The sequence below is a fragment of the Castanea sativa genome, chromosome 1 (genome assembly GCF_040712315.1).
Source record: "Castanea sativa cultivar Marrone di Chiusa Pesio chromosome 1, ASM4071231v1".
Lineage (NCBI taxonomy): Eukaryota > Viridiplantae > Streptophyta > Magnoliopsida > Fagales > Fagaceae > Castanea > Castanea sativa.
The window spans coordinates 37857171-37876798 of NC_134013.1; the positions used below are offsets into that span (position 1 = coordinate 37857171).

At 35.4% G+C, this 19628-nt stretch overlaps 1 protein-coding gene across 2 annotated transcripts; it reads right to left on the minus strand.

Moving 5' to 3' along the window:
* Positions 1–280: 280 nt before the first annotated feature.
* On the minus strand, positions 281–3806 carry LOC142607047 (meiotic nuclear division protein 1 homolog). 2 transcript variants are annotated; one of them, XM_075778459.1, is made up of 10 exons: positions 3519–3806; positions 2738–2818; positions 2287–2403; positions 2069–2107; positions 1851–1958; positions 1706–1768; positions 1565–1616; positions 1401–1445; positions 1203–1282; positions 281–648 (listed from the first exon to the last, which is right to left on the minus strand). In XM_075778459.1, the coding sequence occupies exons 1-10, from the start codon at positions 3519–3521 to the stop codon at positions 580–582; spliced, it is 657 nt and encodes a 218-aa protein (XP_075634574.1). In that variant the 5' UTR covers positions 3522–3806; the 3' UTR covers positions 281–579. The 2 variants fall into 2 exon arrangements, with proteins under 2 accessions (XP_075634574.1, XP_075634579.1); XM_075778464.1 differs by lacking the exon at positions 3519–3806 and adding an exon at positions 3217–3265.
* Between the last annotated feature and the right edge of the window lie 15822 nt (positions 3807–19628).

A 19628-nucleotide genomic window follows, 5' to 3' on the forward strand; every position in this document is an offset into this window, starting at 1 on the left:
ATCAATATTACTTATTAGAATGACAATAAAATTGGCATAATGCTAACTTATTTATCATATTTAATACAGAAGGAATACACCACATATGTTGCTTGGAAAATGGGATTATGAAAATTTTAAAAGAATTTCAAGCAATAAGGGTGTACAACGCTAGGATGTGACTTGTGAGCACTCATTAAATCTATAAACTTATTTTCATCATGTGGAGTAGAAACTCATCAATGTAGAATAACTCACATTTTTTATATATTAAGGTATAAGAGTGTAAGAGAGGCCACCATCAGAAACAAGAAATTTTCCATTCAATCAAATGTTCACAGGTTAGCTCTACAACATTGGGAATTAAAACACTGTTTGATTTCATTGAATATCAAACTTAAGGAAAGGGTCACAAGGCTAGGTGCCAATTTGTGAAGTAGAGCTCAATTTTTAAAAAGAAATATAAGGCATACTTCACATTGCCTTATGATTTCCTTCATGGCCAATTTGGATGGATGGGGTTGCAATTTCCGGCCAACTGTCTTCAACTCGACTCCACTCTCCCTCCCTCCCTGTCCATAAAAACTGGCCATCAAGCTTCTAATCAGCAGCTGCACCAAGTGGAACTGCTGATAACTCCAAATAGTCAAAATCATCAGTTATTCCAACCTGCATTTAGATTTAAAAGCATGACATCAGAGAGAAGAGAGAAACCTGGCAAACAAGGTTACTAGCCTCAAACACATGCGTGCAGTTGCGGTTGACATGGATAATTAAAACAGAAATCATAGAAAACTTCCTAAAAAATATGGGTGTACTTTCATTTCAATCTAATCAATGAGGAATGGCCAGGGAGAAAAACAGGTGCCCTTTTATGCAAAGAAAAAAGATAAAGCTTCACTGCTTTGCCTTAAGCTTGGTGCAGGATGCATTGAGTCAGGGAGTTATATGTTGTGGTTGGCTCCATGTTTTTTCATTTATGAAAAAAACAAATCTGATAAAATTTGGATGCACAATTGCTATGGAGTGTTTGGATCAGAATAATAGCTATAAGCTTATTGTTCAAATTAACACAGTTTGAGTGTGCCAGCCCATACACAAGGAAAAGGAAGTAGGAACGCCACCATCCAATGCTGAAGGGGGAATGGTGGGATTTATTTGTCTGCACCATTTGCAAGTATATGAACATGCAGATTGAAAAAAAAAAAATCGAGTAATATTACCTCCTTGTACATGTTTTCAAGCTGCTCTTTGGCCTCAGGAAACTTGTTTGAACACCACTGCCGCAGTGTGAAGATGTTATCTATGGAATTTTAACCCACAACAATGAAAATGAAAGAAGATCACTATTAGAGTTCACCATGCACTGGAAAGTTGTGGCAGGGGGGGGGGGTGATGAAATATTTGTATAGAAGGTAAACCTGTCCATCTGTTAGCTGCTGCATGGGTGATTTCAATTGCCTCCTCTGCCAACATTTTTATTAAATGATCAGTATGCATAGGTTAATGTTGATTGTTAGATTTGATAAAGGTGAATTTATAGCACAGTTTAAGCATGAAGATTGAGGTATAAGTATTTCTTAACTCATTGCATCAAAGGCAGCTGGATCATTTTCCATATACTGTCCCATCTGATCCTGAAAACATACATTAATTGTAATCACAAACTTGAAAAAACTATTTATGTTTCTTGATGCATTTTGAAGGGAGCTGGATATAATCCAACCTTCAGCGCAAGATAATTTTTCTCAATGGCTTTTAGCTCAGCTAAGGCCTCCTCACGTTCATCCTGTTAAAACTTTAGAGTCAGATATACAAAGACAAACACCTCATCTTTAACCTTAATGAGGGACAGGATGAAATGGACTCACAGATTCCTCTCGTCCCCTCTTTAGTGCATTACACTGGTCAACTAGTTCTGCAAGCCGCTTCTTACTGCTTTGGAGATCAGATTCAAGTTTGTGATACACATTCCTCAGCTGGGCAACAAGATCAGAATAATAAAATGAAGTTACATCAATATGTTTTAGAAAACTGACACCAATAAAAAATCTCAAAGAGGTTAACAAGAAAAACATTAAAAATTCACCTGATTTCCAGCACAACTAGGAAGGCTCCAAAAGTATACCTAAATTTTCAAAATTATGAGTTCCATATCATGGAGACATAAATCACTATTTGTAAAATATTATAATCTTTCATTAAAAACTATCTGCAAACTGTACTTGTGCATGCAAGATATCTCATGCTATCTGCCACAGAGCTACATAGCACATACAAAGACCATCTAAAAATGTGGTCACTTACAGAAGTTCCTATCTTGTCTTTCGAAACAAGGTCATCATCCACTAAACTTTGGACAACATCTTTCACAGACTGACTAATCACACCTTTCCTGGGGCCCAACTTCTCAAGCTCCTTTAGCTGAAATAATCAGCCAAAAATATGAACATTGCAAGTTTCTCATAATAAAGGTATGTAAGTAATTTCTTGAATTAAAAGATAAATAAAATAGAAGTATAAAATTACAAAGAAATGGCCACCACTGTATAACATAATAGAAAATTTCATAAATCCGCATGAAAAAGACAAACTTTTTCCATTCCTTAATGGTCCAGTACATGTGTGACAAATACCAGTAATTTCAAAGGGAAGTTTACATCTTAAAACAATTGTGTCAAAGAGTAAATGCACTATCCCAAAACAAGATTACGAGTAAAAATAGAATAGCTTCGCCCGTAACAAACAATAAACTCACAAGGAAGAAGTCTTGAGACTCATAAAATATTTGAAGCATCTTCTCACGCTTCTCTTCCAATGAAAGACCCCTTTTCTTAGACTGCACCACAAATGAAGAAGAGTTCATTAAATACACTATCATGGAGTACCAAAATCGAGAACTTAAAATCCCTCTGAAATGGATCATATTCAGAGAGAGAGAGAGAGAGAGAGAGAGAGAGAGAGAGAATTTACTAGATTTTCTCAACCGATAAAATCCCTTTTGCATTCTAAATTTCCGAGTAACAAAATAATTTTCTAGATTTTCTTAGCAACTAAACAGACAATAGAGCCTCAACGAATTAACCAAAGGACTGAAAATGAAAATTAATAAACAAAGAAAAAGAAAACCTAGAATCCAATGAAATCCCCCTATCCCTTGTTTTGGTAGCTGAGGAAACTAGTTAATCAAATCTAATTATAGTTTCGAAAAAGAAAAAAAAAAAAAAAACACTGTACCTCATTTAAGCCGAGTAATTGTATCAGACTCAACTGAGAAAATTCCTTTTGCTTTCCAAATTTCAGAATATTAGTAAAAATCATAATTTGCTCGATTTTCTCAGCAACCAAACAGAGCAAATAATGTACGGACAGAGAAATGGATGCTAAGTTCATAATTATAAACTATATCGGAATACATCAACCAAAAGCTCAAAAGAGAAATAAAATATAGATATAAATCCTAAATTGTCCAAAGAGTAAATTAGAGAACAAATCAGAGATGAGATTAGGGTTTGAAAGGGAGTGATTAATGATCATACCATCGAAACGAACCGTTTTGCCCAGGAACACGACGACGTCAAATTCGAAGAACACTGCGAAGGGATCGGGAGAGAGAGAGTGTGTGAAACAAGTTTTCCAGATGAGTGTTTTTTGTTTGTAATTGAAATGTGAGCTTTCTCCTGTATATAAAAAAAAATAAAAAATGTGAGCTTTCTGAATCTGATTAAGAATGTGGCGGGAATTTTTATTTTAAGCTGCGGGCGCCCTTTAAGGCATTTAGCATTGTTACGGCATTAGCTTTGGGGTTGTCGGTGCTATTTTACCTTCTAAATTCTTAACATCAGGCTCCATTTGAGTTTATAAACACAAATTTTTTTACATTCAATGAACAGTAAGGTTGCATACATGTAACATCATTGTTCACGTAATGTAAACTTAAAAATAAATATTTTATTCTTTTCCATTTCTCTCTCGTTTGACTCTTCCTCTTCTCTATCTTAAATCTCCACTGTGTCTCCCTATTCTCTCTATTTTAGTCTCCCTCTTCTCCATCTCTCCATCTTCTCTCTATGGTTTTTGTTTCTCTCTAATCTATCTTTTCTTGTCTGACACATTTTTGGTTGGATCAAATTGGTGGTGTATGGGTTTCAGGGGTGGAGATTTAGTGGTGGCTGTGGTGGGTAGGGTGGCAATTTTGCCCTGCCCCTCTTGACTTGCCCCTCCCTGCTTTGACTCGTGTGCGTTTTTCCCGCCTCGCAAAGGTGGTGGGGTGGGGATGGGGGGAGATTTTAGCACTGCACCATAGGGCGAGGTGGGGATGAGTTTAGACTTTTAAGACCCGTCTCACCCCATCCCCGCCCTGCCCTGCGTTGATAAGATTTAAATTGTAAAATTTTCATATCCTAAAATCCTACAATTTAAACAAACATATTATCAGCTGATTTTATTTTACCTAAGGTGGTTCTCTGCTTTTTTTTTTTCTCTAGCAATGTTGGAAATGAGGTACTAATTTTAACTTTTTTTTTTGTCTTTATTAGAAACAAATTTATATACCATTGAATTATTGATTTTGAACTATGAGATTTTTATTTTTATTGTGATAGTGTCTTGTTAAACAATTGGATAATATTATTCAATATTTGCTAAAAATTAGTTTGATTTGATAAGATAAATTTATTTGTAATTTCAAGTATATTTTTATTAAAGAAATAGGTTTTATTAAATTTTTTTTTTAATAACTGTGGGGAAATTAACAAAAAGTATAATTTTGCATGGCCCCAAGGGGTGGGGATGGGGTAAGAAAATTTTCCCCGTCGTGCGGGGTAGGACGAGGATGGGGGAAGACAAAATCATGTAGGGCAGGGGTGAAGATCCCATTCTTACGCCCCTCCTTGCCCTATTGCCATTCCTAGTGGTGAGTCTCTATGGCAATTTGCTGGGTTGGGTTTGTGGTGGATCCTGGTGCTTTTGTGGCGGTTTGTGGCGATTTGCTGCTGTGGGTTCTCACCGTCGTGGGTCCTATTGCTATTGCTACAAGCCAATGCTTTTGCTCATGCCGCCGTACGTTTTGTTGGTGGTGGGTTTTGCTCGTGGTCTTGGTATGAGTTTTGATTTAGGGATAGGTTTGCCTTTGGGATTCATATTTTGAGGGTTTTGTGTGGATTTTGCTTTGATTTTTTTTTTGTGGGTTTTTGGATTCAGATTTTTGTGGGGTGAGGTGGGTTGTTGCCATGGTGATGGGGGGTTGCTGCCATGGTAATAGGGTGTTGCTGTGGTGGTGAGGTGGGTTATTGTTGTGGTGGTGGGGTGGGTTGTTACCGTGGGTGAGGGAAGAGAGAAAGAGGGAGGAAAGAGAAAGAAAGTGAAATGTATATTAAAAAATGAATAGTATTTATTTTGGTGTGAATACAAACTGAGATGTAATGTAAGTTGTAAAAGGACATTGTAAAATAGATAAAGTAGGTATTTAGATGGCAAAATGAGTACTTTTTTAGACACTCGGATGCTAGTGCTCTTAGTGTCGTGTTAATTTGGTTTTTGCCCTTATACATTACATGGAAAAATATAATGTGTCAAACAGAATAAAAAAAAATTATTACCTTAGATCTCTTAACTGTATAGCTGCCTTAGATCTCTTAACTGTATTGCTACGGTGTACAAACATAGCAATTTCTTCAAAAACTAAGGCAAACTAGGTTTCCTGTTACACTTGAGGAATAATACTCTTGTGCAATTGTGCTCTTAGCTGTGCAACCTGATACGACTCTTAAAATAATCCTTATATATGTTTAGGGTTGTGAGAAAAGAAAGTCCAAACACATAATCACGAATTGGATGAAAATCAGTCCAGAAAAATTGAGTTTCATAAACCTCGACAGATACCATAACTGTCGAGCAGCTGTCGAGGCTCGGGCTGAAACATATTTTTTAAACCTCGATATATGCTAGCTGTCGAGTTTTAATGAATAACACTTCTTCACTTGTTTTTTGGACAGACTTGCATGGCTTTAACACTTGAACTTGAAACCTTGTTTCTTTAAGCATTAAACACATCCTAGATTTACCCAATTACAAGTAGAATGCATTTTGTCAAAGAATTAGCTAATACATAAAATGTTGACATATGTTCTTAACATCCAATCACATATGTCCTAAAAATCTCTCCATTTGGCAATCTGTGACAAAACCATAACAAACAAATGAACATATGAGAGGAGTCATAAATCACTCAACTCATACTCACTCGTTAAATACAATAAAATCTATCCTAACACAAACTCTTGAAAATTTTTGCAAGAAGATAGTTTATGGCAAGGAAGACTTTGACAACCTATATTTTTGAAACGCTTAAACAAAACTTATCGAGGCACCTTTGTGTGAAACAGAAATAAAAGATTGCATACAAAATAAATAAGAAACATGTGTATAGAGAGAGAAAAGAAACAATACATGGATAGGTGAAATAGCATACATCAACATATATATAAACTAAATATAAGTATAATGTGTCAAATGGTCACAAGACCTAAGGTATAAGAAGAATGTATCTAAAATAGAAAGAAAAGAAAAAGAGACATCAAAATCCTCACTACACCCCTCAAAAACATGAACACTCCCCATAACAGAAACCTCCTATACTAACCCTCCCCCTATGAGAATGACTACTCTCATCCCAAAACTACTCCCCTTTTTGTCACGAGTGACAAAGGGTAAGAGTATCAAGTAGACATCTCGTTATCACTGGAAGAGCTAGCTGTAGGATTAAATGGTTTGTATCTCATACAAAACATACGCAGTGAAAATTTAACGGATCTACTTCATTCACAATCGATAAAATACACTATGTAAGTTTTAGAATTCAAGAACAAGAGAGCGTACCTTGGAGCGATGAAATTCAAAACCAAAGATCAGAAGTTCTTGGGAACACTTTCAATCTTCACTCCAATTCCACTAACGCCCAAGATGTGTGGTCTCTCAATCAGTCCTCAAAGAAGAATGTTAGAGTGTCTCATTCTCACACAGACACCATTTCACAATAGTGTTCTCTTGCAATTCTCTACAAAAAATTCTGTATGTTTCTCCCTTTATATCTAACTGATTATCTAATTGGGCTGGCCTTTCGGGCCTTTCCAATTAGGCTTAAGTATGTGGTTTGAAGTGGGACCAAAAGGGACCAATAAGACACTAGCTCCAATGGGCCTTGGGCTTTTCTGTCAACTCTTGACAAGTCCAAAGTTACCATTAATTATATTTAATACCAATATATAAATATAATTACACTCTAGGCCTTATTTATAAATTATATCCCAAGACTTTATTGTACATGCAACCCCTTCATAAAATATTCGTAGTAATACAAAGTCATGAATGTAGACTGTCACTTTGTGGATTACTACATCTTAATTCCTTGAGTACCCGGTTTAATCCTTTAAAGTTATTCATTATATATTTATGAAATCCCAATTCCATAAATATATATATTTTAGTAACTCCTTACTAAAGTGGTTAGGCCTAACTCTCTGAATAACTGAATCCATTAAACTTATCTCAAGGGAATATTTTATATCTCCGTTAAAAGACTATAAATTCCATCTTGAGAATATATGTTCCATCAACACTTAATGTGGCTGCCTAACATACTGAGGTTTTGATCGTTAGGATAGATCTCACTCTTGATATATCAAAGCAACCTACACTTCATGATCAGGTCCATTATCCTCTCAGGATTAAGAGTTCATGTAAATAGAAGTCGTGAGATTTATTATTCATTTGACAGTCATTAGGAGAATAATAAATCTCACAGTGGTCCAGTTCAATATGTCTTAACTCTTAAAATATATCAACACATCAACTAGAAGTCTTCACTTCCATGATCAAGACAAATCATCTTAGTTGATATGTTATAGTCTTTGTAGATGAAACGCCCAATTTCATCACCGACTACGAACTAAAATTCTAAATTTACAAAGAATTTGTGACTTATATCTTCTGTGACTAAATCACATAAATCACATACTATGCATCTCATGGACTATATGATAATGTCCGAATATTCATGTTACCATTATTTTAGATTATAATAAAACAACTTTATTAATCACAACATTAAGTCATACATAATAACATACATAGCATCATATAATAGGATTTAAGGACACTAATCCTAACACTAGCATCACCATCCTCAGCATCACCATCATCGTCCTCATCCTCAGAAGCCTCTGAAGTAGGAGGAGGAGAAGCAACGAAGCCACCCATGACAGCTTGTCGTCGTGCAATATGACCAACACGGGTGTTCACCTGACACAACTCATCACTGAGAGTGTTGAGGCGAGCATCCATGCGCATAAGCTATGCCATGATGTCCTCGAGTGTCACACCGCCTGTAGAAGAAGATGGAGCGGATGTGGATGGAGTTGTAGAAACCGGAGGAACCGTTGATCCGAACCGCCTCGATCGTAGCTGCGTCTCACTCCGTTTAACGGTAGCGGTGTCTATGGCACATATGACATGGAAGTGGTCGGAAATGGGAAAAGGAATAGAAAAATGGTGTAAAATCCTCGTAATAGTAGAAGGGAAGATGAGTTTATCACAGGTCGCTGTATCCTTATACACATCTATGATGGAAAGAATAAAATGAGATGGAAAGTCAATGGTAAGATGCTCTATGAGGGATAACAAAAACCAAGCACAAGGCTCTGTAATAGAGTTATAGTGAGAAAGAGGATGCAAAACAAAGGTCATAACCATGTTAATGAACCTAGGACCTTTAGCAAAGGTTGAACAAGAAGTGAACTAATGATCACCCCAATCTGAAGGTCGCTCACAAAAAGTAGAAATAAGCTCGTCTTTAGACACAGTCTTAAGACGCTCACAATTAGGGTAGTCAGGATGTGTTACCCTAGGGACATGGAGCACATCGAAAACAATATCCAAAGTGATCACGATACGCGTACCTCGAACGCGAGTAACAAAGAGAGGTACTAAATAATCAAATCCATGCATGTTGGAGTAGAACTCCTGGATCAGTACGGATGGACAAGTGACCGGGACGTCACACAGTGACTCCTAACCCCTACTGTGAATGACAGTGGGTAGGTCAGTGTCAGAGAAGTCTGACTAAATGACTTGGCGTTCTGAATAAATGCCTTGTCTAGAAAAGTTCTCCGAAAAGTCCTTGCGGGCTTTATCATCACTGAACCGAATATGAGAAGGGGTAGGATCAGAAGAGATAGATGAGTAGACTTACGTTTAGGTGCCATGACGCAATTAACGTAAACGAGAGAGAGAGAGAGAGAGAGAGAGAGAGAGAGAGAGAGAGAGAGAGAGAGAGAGAGAGAGAATCAGAAAAGCAGCAACAAGATACAATATAACAAATATAGAAACTTGAAGGTATGTATGCATGAAAATGCATGAGCATGTGATATGCAATAGTAAATACATCATGGGCTCAGCCCAATCCAAACCTACCAGCACACAATCAGTTCCACAATGTAAACACACATCTAAAATGCATGAGACATCATTATAATATACATGTGATGCAATGCATGATGTTTTAAAGTCATTTTCACAAAGCCCATCCCAAAAATTTCACAATGACTTCATCAATTTTGAAAAGCCCCAAAATTTTCAAAAAATCCCACAAAGTTAGGTCAAATGCATGAAATGCATGAAAAAGAAGGATTAGGATCCTTACCAAGTGAAGAAAAACTTGATCTAGGCCGAAATATCCTTGAGGATGAAGTTTGGAGTGAGAAAGGAGGTTTTAGGAGGTGAAGAGGCAATAAGAATCCAGAGAGATCAAGATAAATGAGATCCAAATCGTGCTGACCCTATATACAGAAGCTTAGTAATTCTCGACAGATCGAGAGGTGTCGAGCTTTAAAAGGGTTGACAGATGCAGCTATGAGCAGGTGTCCAAAGGTGTCCACAACAAAAACAAGCTCGATGGATCGAGGAGCTATCAAGCAGCTATTGAGGAGATAGAAACTTTCTCGATGGATCAAGGAGCTATCGAGATTGCAATAAGAAAAAGCTGAAGAGCTCGATAGGTAGCCTAGCTGTTGAGAGGTGTTGAGGAGCTGTTGAGATTGCTTAAAAATAGTTTTTCAAGAAAAGAAAAATACAGACATAAATGCAATCAAACATGCAACTCAACCAAAGATCCAAACAACATTTTAACCTCTCTAAAACATCCCTCAACAAGAAAAATTTCATGCATTTAGATCTAAAACACGCACACACACACACATGCACACACACACACACAACAAGTCTAACCAATTTTATATTTCAAAAACAAGTTAAGACAGTTTAGTGAGCATACATTAGCGCATGTAAACCTTGTGATGACCAAATCACATTGTACCTGCACATGTATCAAAAGTAGCAAAGAATATTGCATGTTGTATGTGAAAACATTGCAAGATTGCATAAGTGTCTCTACGTTATGACGATTTGAGATATGAGTAAATCAATTTAACTCACACACGATCATAACTACTTGATGGGGACTATCACATTCGAGGTACATCCTATTACTCCCACATCTCCTAGAATACACGCTTGCAATCATGTTTTGAAACATTTTGATCTTTTTGCTTTTATTTTTCTTTGCATATTTTTTTTATTAAGCATATCATGCATGGGCCTATAAGAGAGAGAAAAGAAATACCCAATTATGTTAAGCTTTTTGACATTGCACTTTTGCTATGCCGAAGCATACCGATGTCATTTTATCATTGGCGAGCTACAGTGGTGAGATGGTTATTTATGCCTTTCTCTTAGGATTTTCTAGTCCTTCATTGTCAAAAAGAGTGATATGAGTGTTAAGTACAAGAGATCACTTAACCTTACTCATCATAAACACGAGCCACAAAACTCACTTGCTTAGTTGTGCATAGAGATACTCATCTAAGCTACAAAAGATACAAAGTTTAGAAAACTTTGTTTCATTGGCCATTCAAGGTACACAAGTATCAATGTACAAAAACACACATTGTTTTTTGTATTTTTATAATATTTCAAATTTTTATTTTATTTTTATGAATGAAAAACAAAATAAAAACAAAACTGAAAAACAACCAAACAAAAACAAGTCAAATAAAGCAATGCATAAAAACTAGACTGTCTAAAAAAAAATACACAAGTAATGCAAGCATAACAAAAAGAGGAAGAGTGAAAAAGTGACTAAATCACTTGGAGCTCTTTTCCTTCCACACCTTGGAAGAACCTTTCATTTGAGCAAACCCTTGAGTCGGCGGTGAGAGGGAAGAATTGAAACCATTCAAGTTCGAAAGGAACATGAGGGTTTTAAGGAGATCTCTTAGAGGTGCAAGAGAGGATGAAAGCTAGTTTTGGCTTTTTGACGTCATCATGCTGTTGCTTTGTTGAGTGGCTAGCCATATATAGCAATTTGATCGAGTATATCTAGCTGCGCCACAGTGATGACAGAGATGCGGCTTCTTCTCTTTGGACTTTTTAGCATTGCTCTTCTTGGCCCTAGGGTTTTTGGTTTCTTTCTTAGCAAGTTTAGGGGGTGCTCCTAAGATAGATTTACCCTTGTCTATGTTCTCACTAGCTATCACAGTTTTAGCATAATTAATCTCAGAATCAATATTTTTAGCAGGAGAAACAAAAATAATTGTACTAGAAGAAGCAATATCAGGAGAAGAAAATCATACCCTAAACTGGTTCGATCAGAGGAAGATTTTTGCATGCTGAGCATCTCGTCAAGCTTTGCACTTGAGGTCCTCTCCAACTAAGCTCTCACTTGGAACAGTTCCGCCTCAAGCTTCTTGGTCTTCTCAGCAAAGAAATTTTTCTCAAACCCTAGTGCTCCAATAGTCTGATTTGCTTCATCAAACTTTGTGGAGAGTTGTTCTTGTTCAAGCTCCACATCACTGAGCTTCTTGGTGGCCAACCTATACAGCTTCTCATGTTTCTCCGAAACCTTGTATAACTTTGCATAGGCTGTGTGGATGTCATCTTGCTCATCCATCTTCTCAAATTTTGACTCCACCAAGTTCTCTTCTTCATCCACATCTTCTACAATCCCTTTAGTAGGATTGATAGTGGCAGTGAAGGCATTCAGGATTCCGTCATCCTCATTTTTAGAATAATCCTTATATTCGGTGTCACTCAAGATAATAGCAAGTGCCTTGCTTTTTCCAATAGACTTGAGATAAGTGGGGCACTCTTGTTTCATATGATTGAATCCTTGACAACCAAAACACTTAAGCCCTGAAGGACCAGTGTACTGACCGCTATCCCTAGCATCCTTCTTCCCTTTGTCTTGACTCTTAGACTATGAAGAACATGATTGCCTACGGTCCTTGTCGAAGCCCTTGGCATTGGCATTCTTCATGAACTTCTTGAACTGCTGGGTGATGTAGGACTTCATTTTAGAATCTTCATCATTAGAATACTTATCAGTGTCATTGCTCTTGGCCTTTAGTGCCATGCTCTTGCTCTTGCTTGACTTCCCGAGCCTAGACAAACCCAACTCATAGGTCTGCAGATTTCCAACAAGCTCTGTCAAAGGAATTTTATCAGTATTCTTTGACTCCTCAATCGTGGTGATCTTAGCATAGAATTTCTCGGGCAGAGATCTAAGCACTTTTCTCACAATCTTGGGTTCGGGAATGGTTTCCCTAAGATTAAATGCTGAGTTCACTATGTCCTTGAGCCTGACATAGAACTCATAAATGACTCATCCTCCTCCATCTTGATTTCTTCGAAACTAGTAGTTAAAGCTTCGAATCCTTAACATCCTTAGTTCCTTCATAGGTTGTCTAGAGAATGGTCAACGCCTCATTTGCAGTTTCAGTGGAGGAGATCTTCTTGAACTCTTCATTTTTGACCGCACTGAATAAGGCATTCAATGCTCTGCTGTTGAAGTTAGCCACCTTGATCTTTGCATCATCCCAATCGGCCGGTGCTTCCTTTGGCTTGGTCCAGCCTATCTCCACAGCTCGCCACACCTTCTCATTGACTGCAAGAAAGCTCTCATGTGTACTTTCCAGTATGCATAGTTAGTTCCATCAAATAAAGAAGGTACAATAAGTGACTGTCCTCTATCCATGACAAACAGGGGTCAATGGATCTCACAGCAAAGATTAAAACCTAATCAGAGTGTGCCTGCTCTGAGACCACTTGATAGACCAAAAATGTATTGACCCATTGTGATAAATTAACCAATTAATTAACCAAGTGAATTAATTAGGTTCAATTAGGGATGGCAATTTAGATCAGGCTCGCAGATACTCGGCCCGGCCCGACCCTAATGGGCTGGATTTTACCCAGCCCGATAAAGAATAGGGTCGGGTATGGGTTTTAAAAAAAAAACCCGAAGCGGGTTCGGGTCGGGTCCGGGTTTTATAAAAAAATCGAAACCCGACCCGAAACCCGCCCCGGATAAAAACCCGGTTATGGAGGATAAGACATTTTGTAAGAATTTCTTAGTCTTTTTCATTTGTTGGTTGGAGGATAAGACATTTTGTAATTTCTTAGACTTGTGGGATTTATTTTGTAGCTTTTTAAGTGATTTGTTGATTTAAAATCTTAGTTGTGATTTATTGATGTATAATTAACAGGTGATTTATTGATTTATGATTAACTTATAATTTGGTTTGATTTGGCTGCCCTATAATGTGGCCTAAATGCCAAATTTTGGCATTTGGGCCATGTTAAATGGCTTGAATGGGCTTGAATCTAGGAAAAAAATTTAATGGGCTTCAAAATTTTTTTTTTGTTGGGCTAGATTTGGGCCCAAGAAGATAAATGGGGCCCGCGGGGCCTGGTGGGGCGGGTATGGGCCCCGGGAAAAAAACCCGATTAGTAATCGGGCCGGGTTCGGGTTTCGGGTCTTAGCCCGCAGGTCGGGCCTGAGTATGCAAAAACCCGGCCCGAACCCGACTCGTTGCCATTCCTAGGTTCAATTATATGCAATAAGCATGGCAGCACAAACAAATCACAAAATAATTAAATATGCAGTGCAAATTAAATGACATGGTGATTTGTTTACGAATGTGGAAAACCTACACAGCAAAAACCCCACCGGGTGATTTTAAGGTCACCACTTCCTAGAATCCACTATTATCAAAACAAGCGGTTACAAGTAAAGGATTCCCAGTACCTTATACCAACCTACAGTTGAACCCTTACCCCAATACCCAATTGAACTTGTTCTGTAGTGACAATCTCTCATTTTCAATGCACGGCTCCTAGTACGTGACTAACCAATAAATGTGTGGATCCTAGTACGTGACTTGATCACTAACTTGAGAAGGATGTTGGCTACAAAGTTTTTCTGTTCTTTAACACATGAAGATCACGAAGTTGCTTGGTCACAAAACTCTACAGTGTACAAACACAACAGCTTCTTCAAGAACTAGGGCAAATTAGGTTTCCGGTTATACTTGAGGAATTATGCTCTTGTGCAATTGTGCTCTTGGCTGTGCAACCTGATACGACCCTTAAAATAGTCCTTATATATGTTTAGGGTTGTGAGAAAAGAAAGTCTAAACACATAATCACGAATTGGATGAAAATTAGTCCAGAAAAACTAAGTTTCATAAACTTCGACAGATACCATAGCTGCCGAGGCTCGGGCTTAAACAACTCTTTTAAACTTCGATAGATGCTAGCTGTCAAGCTTTAATGAATAGCACTTCTTCACTTGTTTCTTTGACAGACTTGCATGGTTTTAACACTTGAACTTGAAACCTTGTTTCTTTAAGCATTAAAGACATCCTAGATCTATCCAATTACAAGTAGAGTGCGTTTTGTCAAATGATTAGCTAATATATAAATGTTGACATATGTTCTTAACATCCAATCACAAATATCCTAACAATCTATTTTTCATAAGAATTCATTAGATAGCTTTTTTGAAAAACTCCGTTTTCTAAAACTCATGAGATAGCATTATTTTCAATATAAGCCTTTCCAAAATGCCATGAGATTTTCAAAGAGAAAATACTCATCTTTTCAAATGTAAAAGGAATATATATATATTAATGGGATATAAGATTTTTTTTTCATCTTTTTAAGTAATTAAAAACCCTTTTCCATAGGAAGGGCCCCTTTAAACATAAAATGTTTTTGAACAATTTTTCTTAAAGGCACAATTTTTTTAAAGAGATTGCGACATGTCCATAATACATGGACAATAAATTACTTTTTTGCTATTAAAGGCATAATGTAACATATTTTTCTCTCTCCTTCTTTTATGCTATAGAGTAATATTTACATGTTAGATACATAGTAACTAATATCTACATGCTAGCTATGTATATTACTTATTGCGACATAGTAAATAATGTTCACATTTATATATATTCACATGCTTGTTGTATACACTCTTTGCAAATAATATCACATGCTTATATATATGTAAATAATATATTCAAATTAATGCTATATATGTATATTTATTGGTTGTACAAAAACTCTTTCAAAAAACAAATGCCAAGTATTCAAATTATATTAAAAAATGTGAGTTCTTGTGATTAAATTAAAATAAGAACTATCTTTTAGATATGCAGTGTGAGGTGCCTAACACCTTCCTCCATACATAATCGAGCTTCCAAGTTAAAGAATATCTAGTTAGCGATCTTTGGTCACTTCAAACTTAGGGGCCTTTAAGATTGACTTTTAGTTAATCAGAAAATTAAAATGGATTAGATAAGTTGGACCAATCTCACCTTTAGGGTCCGTTTGATTGGGAAGATGGAAAAATGAGAGGATAGAAAATAGTTTATATTTTTAATACAAGAAATAGTCATTTATTATGGATAGCTATTCTTTAAAATGAGGAATAATTATTTTTCTCTAAAAGAGTTGTAACGACTATTCCCTAGTAGATGTATTAATTATTAAATTTAATATATTTCTAAATAAATAAACAAACTTTTCATATACATATAACAATCATGAAAATAAAAAATCATAAAAAATGACTTATCTTTCTTTTAAATTTAAAAAATATTATTTTTTAGGAAATATAATTATATGAGTAAAGTATTTCCTAAAATATATCTTTAGTTTATTCTAATGTTACAATTTAGACAATTTGATTTAAACATGTCATTATCTTCAGATTTCTATTCTTACATTGTTACTAAACAAATGAATAGTAATAAGTATTACATTAGAGCATCTTGTATTTCTTATAATGTCTATTCCTATTCCTATATAATCACCATTACATTCTACCAAATGTGCTCCAAATAACATCAAAAGTTATTAAAGAAACAATGAAAAGTATTGTATTGAAAAATATTATCATAATATGAAACCTCTTCATCAACATATTAAACAAACTAATGTATAACCACTGCATATGCACGGTATAATTAAAAAAATTACAAACACACACACACACACACATATATATATATATATATATGTATAGATTCAAATTATACTCTTTATTTCTCTTTTTTTATTATTATTATTTTTAATTTCTTTTGAATATACACATGAGTTTACTTTTTTATTTATTGGGTTTTTGATGATTTATTTATATTAGACTTTTTTGTCTTTTGCACCTTATTAATCTTTTTTTTTTGAGAAACAAACACATACACATGAGCACACCATAGCTCCACTCAAAAACATCATTAATTCACTTAGAACAAAAATTTTAAAAAAACTTTAATAAAATACGTAGCGTAAAATTAGACAATAATTTTTTTTTGAGGGGCAAAATTAGACAATAATTTGAATTCAATTTAGAACTTAATTAAATTTTCTCTCCACTTTATATATATATATATATATATATATATATATATATATATATATATATTACCATGATGGATGAAACCGTCCTTAAATGTTAGATCATTGCCGCGTGCCCCATTATTTTAAGATTCATTTTCCCTAGACGTTGAACTATCACAAATATCATATTACTAGGTTTTAATTCCTATCAATCATATTACTAGGTTTTAATTCCTATCAATCTCTCACTTTCTTTTATTTATCTATTTATAACCCAGTTTGGACCGTGCTTCTTTCACTTTCACCAGAACAGGTTGCTAGATCTTCCATATCCCAGTAATGTTGACAGCCCCATTACTAAATTGTTTTCCCGTAGTTGTGATTATAGCATCACCCAGTTGTTACAACCCTTGTCACCCATAGAGTTTGATTGGTCAACAGTGAACGTAGATATTAAGAATTGCTGTTTGGTTTGTGGCTAATATATATAGAATATTCAATGAAACACATGCTTAGATATGACTTCAAAGGTCGTGTTATTTTTTCCCATGCAAGCTTTCTTTTTCTGTCAGTCGCTTTAACCCTCCACCTTAGGGAAATAGATTTGAGGATTTTTAAAGTCTTCCATGGATTATGACAATAGCCTCCACTTAGTCCCTTCAAGAATTTTTTTTAAGTTGTTGGTTTAACTTTTAAGTGATTTCATTTCCTTTTTATCATTTAATCTTTTTTTTTTTTTTTCCCTTTTTTGCCAGTATTTATCACTTCTGATTACTTAAGAAATTGAGGATGTTTGCTTTCTGCTGCAGTGCTATCTGAAATGACTATACCGCGGTAGATCTCCTGTGAGCTATTCTCATATCTTTACATATAGGCTGTAAATCTGTTTACGAGGGGCTTAGAGGTGATTCATGTATGTTTATGATCGACATGTGTAATATTATTACATGCATATGAAAATAAAAATATCATGTATCTATCTTTAATTTATATTATACAATAAATTGTCTATAATATTTACATTTCAATTATATAAAATTAACATGTGAACGGGAAACTTCGGTTCACTTCTAGGTCATAAAAGTTCAATCCGTGCTAGTGCATGCACAATATCGAGGTATCCACAAGGGTAGTCCTCACCTAGAAAACCTAATCCTGTGTACTCACGTGAGAGGTTTCTGCCTGTTTAAACCTACGTTCAGGGCAAGTAAACATTTCTCAATAATTGTATCTAGACTTGCTTGACTTCGTGGAATGCGGATGCCCCTCTTTATCCATACATGGCTTTAATTTAATTAATTAATTGGGCGGTGAAAATGAAGATTGAAGAGCGACCCAAAATCGTAAATACAAAAATCGCCAATCCATTCTTAAATCAAAAGTTGGGTCCACCTTCATGCAAAGAGGAAAGCAATATCCACTTAAGGAACCTACTCATTTCTCCAAATGTTGAATGAAATTCTTTAAGCATTGCATGTCAACTCATATGAAATTGAGAAAGTATAAGTACACAACTTTTATGTTATAATGTTTGGCATAATCTTTATGCAGTTAATATTGAGGAGTGTAGAAAAAATAGTTGATTCATGTGAAAATGGTAAATAGTCAATTACATTTTCATTATTGTATGGTTCGTTTCTTAAGGATGACGTAGTATTCATGAAGTGTTGTAAAGGAGGCAAAGAATATTTCACCAAAGATTTCTATCTTTCATGTGTTCACCCCACTTTAAACACAAACGAAAATGGATTTTTGTAAAACTCCGTGAATTTTTCTGTGTAGACTTACTGGTTGTTGTAAAGACTACCAAGAAAAATCTACACCAAAAAAGTGTTCTAAGACAGAGACATTGAGATGGCATTTAACCGACTTTCTAAAAATTTATCCCAGAAAATAAAAACGAAATTTGGTCAATTTGTCCCTCAATATATTGAACTTTTATATATGATATTGATGATGTCAAAAATCATTACTTGGGTCACTCATTCAATTCAGAGATTTGGACAATCTTGTAGGACCTGCAAGATAGAAAGAGGTGATTGAAGAGACCATCAAGTTATGTTCAGTGAAGGAGCTTTCGATGCCTGAGTCAGTATCAATCTATATATTTTGTATATAGATGATATTTTGTAGTTTTTTATTTTTTTTATATACCTTAGCAAATGGACAAATTGTCCCTTTTATAGGTAGCTTGGGTAGCTGTTGTGCTCATAAATGTCTTCATGTACATAATTGCAGGTAATTATTTCTCTATGTATAATGGTCGCTGTTTTAATGGGAGTTTAAGAATGACGAGTAACGGTTGTCATTAATGTGTTGAATGAGCTTGAGCGGTTACATCTTTTATCATAATGGTCTACTAATGATGCAAGGTCGTCCATATTAATGGACGACCTTAATGATTTTTCTGAACTCATCATATATAATTAATAAAAAGACAAAAGCCACACTAATTGCTTTTTTTAAGTATCATCAATCTTGTATAAGAAACTGTTGGAAAAATATAGTTTGTATCGCATATAAAACATACGCAGTAGAAAATTAACGAATCTATTTCATTCGCAATTTATAACATGTACTATGTAAGTTTCAGAAATTAAGAACAAGAAAGCGTACCTTAGTGCGGTTCAAAGATTAGAAGTACTTGGAAACACTTTTAATCTTCACTCCAATCCACTTCCGTCCAAGAAGTGTGGTTTCTCAATCAGTTAACACGTATGTGTTCAAGGGAGAATAAGAGAATGACTTACACTCACATACACATCATTTCATTCTACACACAAGTGCATATGTAATTCTGTATGTTTCTCTTCTTTTATCTAACTGATTATCTAATTGGGCTAACCTTTTGGGCCATTCCAATTGGGCTTTAGTATGTGGTTTGGAGTGGGACCAAAAGGGAACAAATAAGACTTTAG